Source organism: Chiloscyllium plagiosum, chromosome 33 (assembly GCF_004010195.1).
Source record: "Chiloscyllium plagiosum isolate BGI_BamShark_2017 chromosome 33, ASM401019v2, whole genome shotgun sequence".
NCBI lineage: Eukaryota > Metazoa > Chordata > Chondrichthyes > Orectolobiformes > Hemiscylliidae > Chiloscyllium > Chiloscyllium plagiosum.
In genome coordinates, this window is record NC_057742.1 from 6,957,842 (window position 1) to 6,967,060 (window position 9,219).

The following is a 9,219-nucleotide window of genomic DNA, read 5'->3' on the forward strand; positions in this document are numbered from 1 at the left end:
TGTGAGACTCTGCTCTGACAGCTAGACAGAAGACAAAAAGTCCACTGCTTACCTGCAAGAACACAAACAGCTACCATCAAGATACCCAAGCGGAGCCTGTCTGAAATTAATGTCCTTTGAAGAGTGCACAACAGCACTGTATTCTTCATTGGAAAACATTGGAATCAAAGTTTAAACAACATGGAAGAAGACACAAAGGTTCCCCTGGGAACAGGGCTACATTCAGATGGAATTAATCTGCTTTTTATGTGTTTGTCAAGGTGAGGTGCCGACACAATCAGGGATTGGAATACAGTTTTTTTTCCTTGAGTGAATTTTATTCTGTAAGCAATCCCTTCTGGCACTGGAGACATGAAAATCTGGTCCCCTCACTGGCCAGCTTGTAGTTTTGTATCCATAACAAATAATGGAAACTCTTTGATTGAAATCCAGCTCTGGATTCCACAGAAATGAATTTAATTTGATTTGCCACACAACCGTAAGATGCTATGTATACCCATCTTGCAGAATGTGGTTCCGATCAGTAAACATGGGACGCCATTTCCCCTGGGTCAGCAAAGTAAGCCTTTACCACGTGGCATCTCTCAGCATTCTTTTGCTCCTGGTGTAAGGAAGGGTTAATCAGCCAGAGATTTTGGTGGTACTGCTTTCACTTCATTTAATAACATAGCCAACCATTATTATGTAGAGAAAGGCCAGCTAACCAAACCTTATTGCTGAAGGATATGACCCTTAGCTACAATTTTAGGAAGGCAGAATATGATCAGAAACCTGACTGGTGCAGGCTAGTATGTATGATGATGTGATCAGAGTTGGAACATTGAGGGCTTTCCATCGACCCACTCCCCTCCCTCCTTGTAACAGTTATTGCCCCACCCTCACTGGTAGACAGTGGCAGCAATGTGTACGATCTGCAAGATGCATTATAGCAATTTGCCAATGTTCCTTCCTGAGCACTTTCCAAACCCATCACCTCTACCTCCCTGAAGAACAAGTGTGGCAAACGCTTGATGGGATTTGAACTGATATTCTATAGTTTATTGGCCCAGTGACATAACTGTGATGCTACAGCATCCTCTTATGGCTATGTATCATGTTAATGAGCACAGAATGGGGCACACAAGGCATATACATTGATGTACCAGTTTATTTCAGAATTGTCTTGGATGGGCCAAATGGCATCCTTCAGTGCTGCATGATTCTGTAGTTATGTATAAATTGGGACTGTGTTAGAAAGCTGTCCTTTTCATTTCTAATATTAATATTAAAAAGGAGATTCAAAACATACAGACAATGGTAAAACATGACTGACCTTGAATAAGTATGAATGGGGCTCCAGGGTACAGAATCAGAATTGATGTCAGTATGACAAATGCAGATGTTGTAAAACAGAGACTCAATCTGACAGCAGGGAGTTGAGTTTGTCTCAGTTCTGTTTGTTGGCAGTGGGTATCACATCAACATATCTGACTACATTACTATTAAGAGCAACTGTACCACATCACAATTCAATTGAGTCTTTATCTCCCTGTCAAACCAGGTCTGCCAAAGATTCAGAGAGGGGAGCAGTTAATGTGAGAAATGTTATTTCTGTATCACTTTACTTGCAGTTGGGAGGAGTCCTGAATCCAACTAAAATTTTGGGTTCAGAAATTGTTATCCAACTGGGGAAATAGTAGACAGTAGTGAGTGCCCTGGCTTTTCTAAAAGTTCATTCAGATGATGTGAACATCACTGGCCAGCCCAGCATTTATTGCCTAATAGTCCCGAAGAAGCTGGTGCTGAATTGACTTCTCGAATAGCTTTGATCCGTGAGGTGTAGGAGCATCCACAATGCTGTAAGGAAAGAAGTTCCAGGAATTTGACCCAGTGACACTGAAGGAACACGGATATAGTTCCAAGTCAGGATGGTGTGTGGCAAAAGGGGGACTTGCAGCATTTTGTCTTCTAGTTTTGTCCTCTTCCTCACTTCCTCTGATTTCCCAAGCCACTCTCTTCCTCTCTTGACAATGCAGCAGAAGCAACACAAATCCCACTTTGTAACCAAAACCCCTCTGCAGGGCACGATTGGGGTTGTTTGAAGAGTCTAGCTCAGTCATTAAAAAATTATGTACTTGTCTTGAGAACAAAGGGGTAGTGAGTGTGTATGGAATACAAGTGTGAATCAGCATCACCAGAGTAGAAGCACTGCATTAAATGGGTGTCAAGTGGAACTCAATGAGTAGCACTGTAACCCGTGAGTCAGCATTTTGTCAGTTCTGGTGCTATCACCCAGGCAGTCCCATGGGAGTGCTGCACTGTTGGAGGTGCTGTCTTTGATGAGCCATCCATTTGAGGCTTCTTCTGTCCTTTCGGGCAGGCAGAAAAGATCGCATTGTATTTCTTCAAGAAAGAACAGAGCTAAATATTTATCGGTCTCAACCAGAATCTGTGGAACAGATTACCTGCAGGACCTTGCATTGTCTAAGCAGACTGCTACAAATTCCAACACAGCAACAGTGACTGTACTTTAAAAAAACAGACAGATACAAAATGACTTCCTGAAGCTATATTTTGCACAAGAACAAGTGAGACATGAGGCAATTACAGCAATGATCAACTCCAATAACAAGACGCGTGGAATCTGCACTCGGATTTTACAAATGCTACTTGAATGCTCACAAGCCTTTTCTGCTGTTCCTTATTGAAGGCCGTCTACACAATTAATTGAAAGTACATTCCCCAGTGGTTCTGTGGGTGAATGCATCACGTGGTACATCGGTATGTTGATTATATCGAAGGGCCCACTTTCAATTTGGGGACGCTAGCATGTTATCTCATCTCAGCTAAGGGCAGCAAGAAAAGCACAGCAATTGGCCACAGAGCCTTCTGACCAGCAGGAAAGGTCATGGAATCCAGGGAGCTCCCTGCTCCTGCTCAATTCCCAGAGATCTGTGCTGAAAAATGGCCCTTTATGTCCCCTTTTAATTGCATATTGTGCATTTAAGTATGTGTGTATATTTATACATGCATTTGTGTATGTGTCTGTATGTATACAAATGCATGTGTGCTTCCACACATGGAATTAATGTGTGCTTATTGTGTGGATGCAAATATGCATGTGTGTGCATATATGCGTGTGCATATATGCGTACGTGTGTGTGTTTGTGGAGGTGAGTATATGGGTGTGTGCATACATGTTAGTGTGCCTGTGTGAATTTTGGGCAAGACTGGAATGGTTTCAACTGTGTTTCTCTCAAAACGTTTTTGAATACCCCACAGACTCACTAAGCACACGCATCAAACACAAGCACTGATGGGGCACTGCAGGTCTGTGGACTGCAGCCCAGTGCGAGGTGATACTTTCAGTGACATGGGTGGGGGGAGCTGGTTGGCACTGGTCATGCCTTGTGTGTGAATTGTTTGTCAAATTACCTGCATCAGAATAGCGCACAACCTGTGTCGCTGGGTGGGGAAGGAGAGATGAGGCACATGATATATTCACTGTACTATATAAATTATACAAATCAAATTAAAATTCCACCCACTTCCCCAGCAAAGTGGATGAAGATGCTCCATTGTATAAGGTCCACCTATACCCTGGTAAGTCTTATATATAATATTATATATATATATATATATATATGGATCTGAACACAACTGATTCTCAAAGAAATAAATGTACATATACTCAGTTGTAATGTATTCTTCTTCATATATACTATAATAAATGTCTCTTGCTGACATGGATACAATTGCCTGTTAACAGTGTGACAAGTTTCCATCATTGGTGTGGGGCTGGTCTGCAAGGTAATCCTCCATAGACAGTAGCTGAGAAATGAATAGGGCACAGCTCTGCATGTCATGGCTTGGAAGTCCATGGCCTTTTGATTCAGCCAAGTGTTTGACCCCACGTGGATTTCAGCACTGTTCAGCTTCCAGAAATCCCTCTTTGTCGTGACCCATTGGCTCCACCTCGGTGTAGGTAGGGTGTCCAGTGTTGTTTCTGAACTTCATTGCTGGCCATCTATGGGACCGGCGCTGGAACAAGATACAAAAAAAACACACACAATTTCTAATTAGTTCGAGAAACAAATGTCGTGGATTTGGAAATTGGAAATGCCAAAAATGAAAATGCTGGAAATGCTCTTCAGATCAGGAGAGCTGTGGAATGAGAGAAAAGGGTCTAATTAATAAGGTAGGATTCTTACAGTCATTTATTATTTGGATTCCTTAAACTTGGAATCATGTGAGTAGCAGAATGAACTCTGAAAAGGTCACAGAGTCAATGGTGAAGTTCAAATCAATGCTGACATGGACGATGTATAGAAGTTGTAGCAATTGGAAAAGACTGAGTAAGCTTTTTTTTGACTGTCTAAGAGAAATGAAGGCTGGGGGTAGAGGGTAGATAGGGGTCTTTAAAATAATGGAAAAGTATTTGATAAGGCCCACATATATGTGGAGATGCCAACACTGGAAGCCATAAATACAAGGTAGATAATGCTAGGTTGGAATTGAGGATAAACTTTTGAACCCAGACAGTGGTTAGAATATCGATTCCACTGCTATATGGAGAGACTGATTTGGGGAGGAAGTGGCCTAGTGGTATTGTCACTATGCCATTACTACACCCCAGGTTTATGCTCTGAAATGAGTTCAAATCCCCCCACAACTTTACCTGGTTTTGTCTACATGCTTTGACAGCAAAGTGGATGACTCTTAAACATCATCTGGGCAATTAGGATTGAGCAATAAATGCTGTCCTAGCCAGTGATGCCCCACGTCCTGTGAATGAATTTTAAAATAAAATATGGATGCATTTAAGGAGAAGCAAGATAAACATAAGGGTGTGAAAGGATTAGAAGGCTATCCTGGAGTGGTTGAATAAAGTGCAATGGGAGGTGGTTTATATGGAGCGCAAACACTGACATGGATCAGCTGGGCTAGGAATTTGATACCATTCAATATCAATGTGAAAATTTGGGAGCTTTCCACTATTATTTGTCAAGGATCAGGAATGAGGTACTATGAAGGAGGATTTGTAAAACTTCTGACACTGGAATGCAAAGCCATCTGATAGAATTTTCAAAAGTCATGAAAGGATTGAGATTTTAAATATTAAAAAAAAATCTATAACTAGGGAACATCATCACCAGAAGAATGGTCTGCATGGAGAGTTTCCAGAATATAGAAAACCTTGTACTAAATTATGCAGAGCCAAGAACTTAATTTAAAGCGAACTAGATCAGTAAATTGGGAAGAAGTATAAATGGTTACTGAGAATGGGCAGGGAGCTGAGGCAAGAGCAGGTGGGGCACATTTTACTCTTTAATATGCATGTAAAGTGTTGAATGCATGTAATGTAAGCTGGAAGGTCAGTCGAGCTGCATTAGAAGTATGGGATCTCTGCTTCTCAAATTTCTTTTTGCACTTTGTTCAGATAATCTGTCCACAGAACAAAATCCTTTACACTTTGTAATTGTAGCAGGGCAGCACATCTGATCATCTGGGTCTGTTCCTGCAGGGAGTAGTATCCTCAGCAAGCTGGGGGAGGTGGAGTCAGAGGTCATGGAGAAAAGGGTAATGAAGGAAGGAATGAAAGGCTAGGACTGCAGAATAGGAAACTTCTGAGGATGACTAGAGTACTAGGAAGAGGAATTGGAGATGGCATTGCTGGATATCTAACCAGACTGAGTGTCCACATCAAGCTCCCTGAGTTGGAGAAGTCTCATGGGGAGAGAGAGGAGCAAAGCAACAGCCAGGAGATGGAGCAGTACTCCAGACTGATTGGTTAGCATTGAAGAGTCAGGCTTGCAAATAGTGAGGCTGTAGCCACTGACTGTGACGAGACAGCTGGGAACTGGTAGTAGATTGAACCAACACTGCAGGGGACCTGGATAGACTATCTGGGAAAAAAAACCCTGTGTTCAAGAGGCTATGTTGTGTCCGGGAGGGGATTCTGGAGTTGTAGTGCTGGAAAAGCACAGCAGTTCAGGCAGCATCCGAGGAGCAGTAAAATCGACATTTCGGGCAAAAGCCCTTCATCAGGAATACAGGCAGAGTGCCTAAAGGGTGGAGAGATGAATGAGAGGAGGGTGGAGTGGGGAGAAAGTAGCATAGAGTACAATAGGTGAGTGGGGGTGGGGATGAAGGTGATAGGTCAGGGAGGAGAGTGGGGGAAGGTAGAAAAGAGTACAATGGGTGGATGGAGGTGGGATGAAGGTGATAGGTTAGAGAGGAGGGTGAAGTGGATAGGTGGAAAAGAAGATAGGCAGGTAGGACAAGTCATGAGGACAGTGCTGATCTGGAAGTTTGGAACTGAGGTGCAGTGGGGGAAGGGGAAACGAGGAAACTGTTGAAGTCCACATTGATGCCCTGGGGTAGAAGTGTTCCGAGGCGGAAGATGACGCGTTCTTCCTCCAGGCATTGGGCGGTGAGGGAGCGGCGGTGAAGGAGGCCCAGGACCTCCATGTCCTCGGCAGAGTGGGAGGGGGAGCAATGGATACAATAAATGATATTGGTGGATGTGCAGGTAAAACTTTGGATGTGGAAGGCTCCTTTACGGCCTTGGATGGAGGTGAGGGAGGCAAGATAATTGGCCTAACTTGGTCACAGCAAGTTAGTTCCCTCATTGCTCAACTGATTAGAGTTCAGGATTTAAGTTCTGGAACTATATCCTGATGGATCTGTAACATCAGGCAAATTGTAATCCATTGTAAATAATTCATTTTTCTAAGTTATGTTTTTCTATTAGTGTTCACAAGGTTCATTTTTTAGAATGTTTTTGTAGTGTATTTGTTTAAATCATCTGTTCCGTAAGGTTAACAGAAAGGAAATTGTAAATCATGCTGCCAATCAACTCCTCTTGCTGTTCAAAAATAAGGGGTCAACTGTTTAAGAGAGAAGATAGATTCATAGAGTCAGAGAGAGTCACAGAGATGTACAGCATGGAAACAGACCCTTTGATCAAACTCGTCTATGCCGGCCAGATAGCCTAAATTAATGTAGCCCCATATGCCAACATTCCCCAAGAAACCCTTCCTGTTCACACGTACATTCAGATATCTTTCAAATATTGTAATTGTACCAGTCTCCACCACTTCCTCTGGCAGCTCATTCCACACATGCAACGTCCTCTGTGTGAAATCATTGCCCCTTCGATCCCTCTTAAATTTTTCTCTCTTACCCTAAACCTTTGCTCTGTTGTTTTGGACGCCCTCATCCCAGAGAAAAGACTTTGATTATTTGTCCTATCCATGCCCCTCATGATTTTGTAAACCTCTACAACATCAACCCTCAGCCTCCGACACTCCAGGAATACAGCCCCAGCCTATTCAGCTTTTCCCTGTAGCTCAAACCCTCCAACTCTGGCAACATCCTTGTCAATCTTTTCTGAATCCTTTCAAGTTTCATTCTGATCTCTTTCAAGTTTCAAGATGAAGAGGATTTTTTTTCTCTCAAAGGGTCATGAGCCTTTGGAACTCTCATCCTCAAAAGGTAATGGGAGCAGAATCTCTGAATACTTTAAAGGCAAAAGATTCTTAATGAGCAGGGGTGCGAAAGGTTATCGGGGTTATATGGGAGTGCGGAGTAATTAGATCTACTGTGATCTTTGAATGGTGGAACAGATTGTTCAAACTCTTCGAGTTCCTGATTTGTATGTTGTACAAGTGCTCAGGACAAATTCTAGCCTATTCAGTCTCAGAAATGGGGTATCTTCCTCTGCCATACAGAGGGTTAATCAGGAATCAAATACATGCTTTCAAACACATCGAAAACTTATGGAAAATTAGCGAAAGGTTATTTTGTTCAGTACTGAATCATTACCTCCTCTGTTCCAGTGAAAACAACCTCCAGTCCTCTGAGCTTTGTTTTATAACACTTATTAGGCTTTCTAGGTATCACTCTTGCAAATCTTAATTGTCTATTTTTTAAAGTTCTCATAGCATTTAAACAATGAGATGACTGGAGCTGCACATAATCTCACCAGAAACTTGACCAAAGCAATCTCTCATACAGCACATACACAAAGCTCAGAATCCCCTGGATCAAATGGGATATATGAGGGAGAAAGGAACAGAGGTTACACTGACATAGTGAGATGAGTGAGGGTTGGATGGGGTCCATATGAAGCATGAGCATTAGCATAGACCTGAATATCTTTGCTTCTGGTCTCCTGTGCTCCACCATTGGCAGCAGTCCCTTCAGCTGCTGAGGCCTTAAGCTTTGAAATTTCCTTTCTGAAACTTCTGTTGCCTCTCTCCCATTTTCTTTTTCCCTTTTCTTAAACCTTCCCCTCACTTGACCAAGCTTTTGGATGTCCGCTCCAGCAGATGGGGCTTACTTTCAAATGCTGTTTGATTTCACGTTGATTTAAGTGTCTTCTGATGGTTTACTATCAAAATGTTATTGTTGGGCTGTGGTTACCATGATGGTATATTTTCAATGATTTGATTCCAGATGTCAAAGTCAATGCAGGGACAGGGTGGAGGTCAATGTGAAGAATTGTGAATAATAGCGACTTGATCATTCCAGCTAATAGAACCTGGGTCCTTTTTAACATTATTGGCTGTGATGCCAAGAAAGAATAAGCTACATGATCTAATTGACCTTTACATACTCTGTTTAAACTATTTAAAATAATTCATTTAGAGGAGGGGGTGCTGCAGTGTTAATGTCACTGGACTTGTAATCCTGAGCCCCAGGGTAATATTCTGCAGAAATGGGTTTGAATCCCACCATGACAGTGACAAAATTTGAATTTAATAAAAATCTGGAATAAAAAGCAAGGAGGGGACATGAAAGGTCCTTAGTTGGTAGGATTAGGGAAAACCCTAAGGCTTTCTACAGGTATGTCAGGAATAAAAGAATGACTAGAGTAGGAATAGGTCCAGTCAAGGATAGTAGTGGGAAGTTGCGTGTGGAGGCTGAAGAGATTGGGGAGACACTGAATGAATACTTTTCATCAGTATTCAATTAGGAACAGGACATTGTTGTCAATGTGAGTACTGAGTCACAATTAAGTAGAATGGATGGCTTTGAGGTATGTAGAGAAGAGGTGTTGGAAATTCTGGAAAGGGTGAAAATAGATAAGCCCCCTGGGCCTGATGGCATTTATCCTAGGATTCTCTGGGAAGCAAGAGAGGAGATTGCAGAGCCATTGGCCTTGATTTCTATGTCCTCGTCTACAGGAGTAGTGCCAGAAGACTGGAGGATAGCAAATGTGGTCCCCTTGTTCAA

At 42.3% G+C, this 9,219-nt stretch overlaps 1 protein-coding gene across 1 annotated transcript in view; it reads right to left on the reverse strand.

Annotated features, from left to right (window-relative positions):
* Positions 1-1,147: 1,147 nt before the first annotated feature.
* The window catches only part of LOC122539786 (plexin domain-containing protein 1-like), a 276,760-nt gene continuing 268,688 nt past the window's right edge, over positions 1,148-9,219 (reverse strand). Inside the window, exon 14 of the mRNA XM_043674842.1 lies at positions 1,148-4,020. Within this exon, the coding sequence (XP_043530777.1) occupies positions 3,901-4,020 (120 nt within the window). The 3' untranslated portion in view covers positions 1,148-3,900. The remainder of the gene's footprint in view (positions 4,021-9,219) is intronic.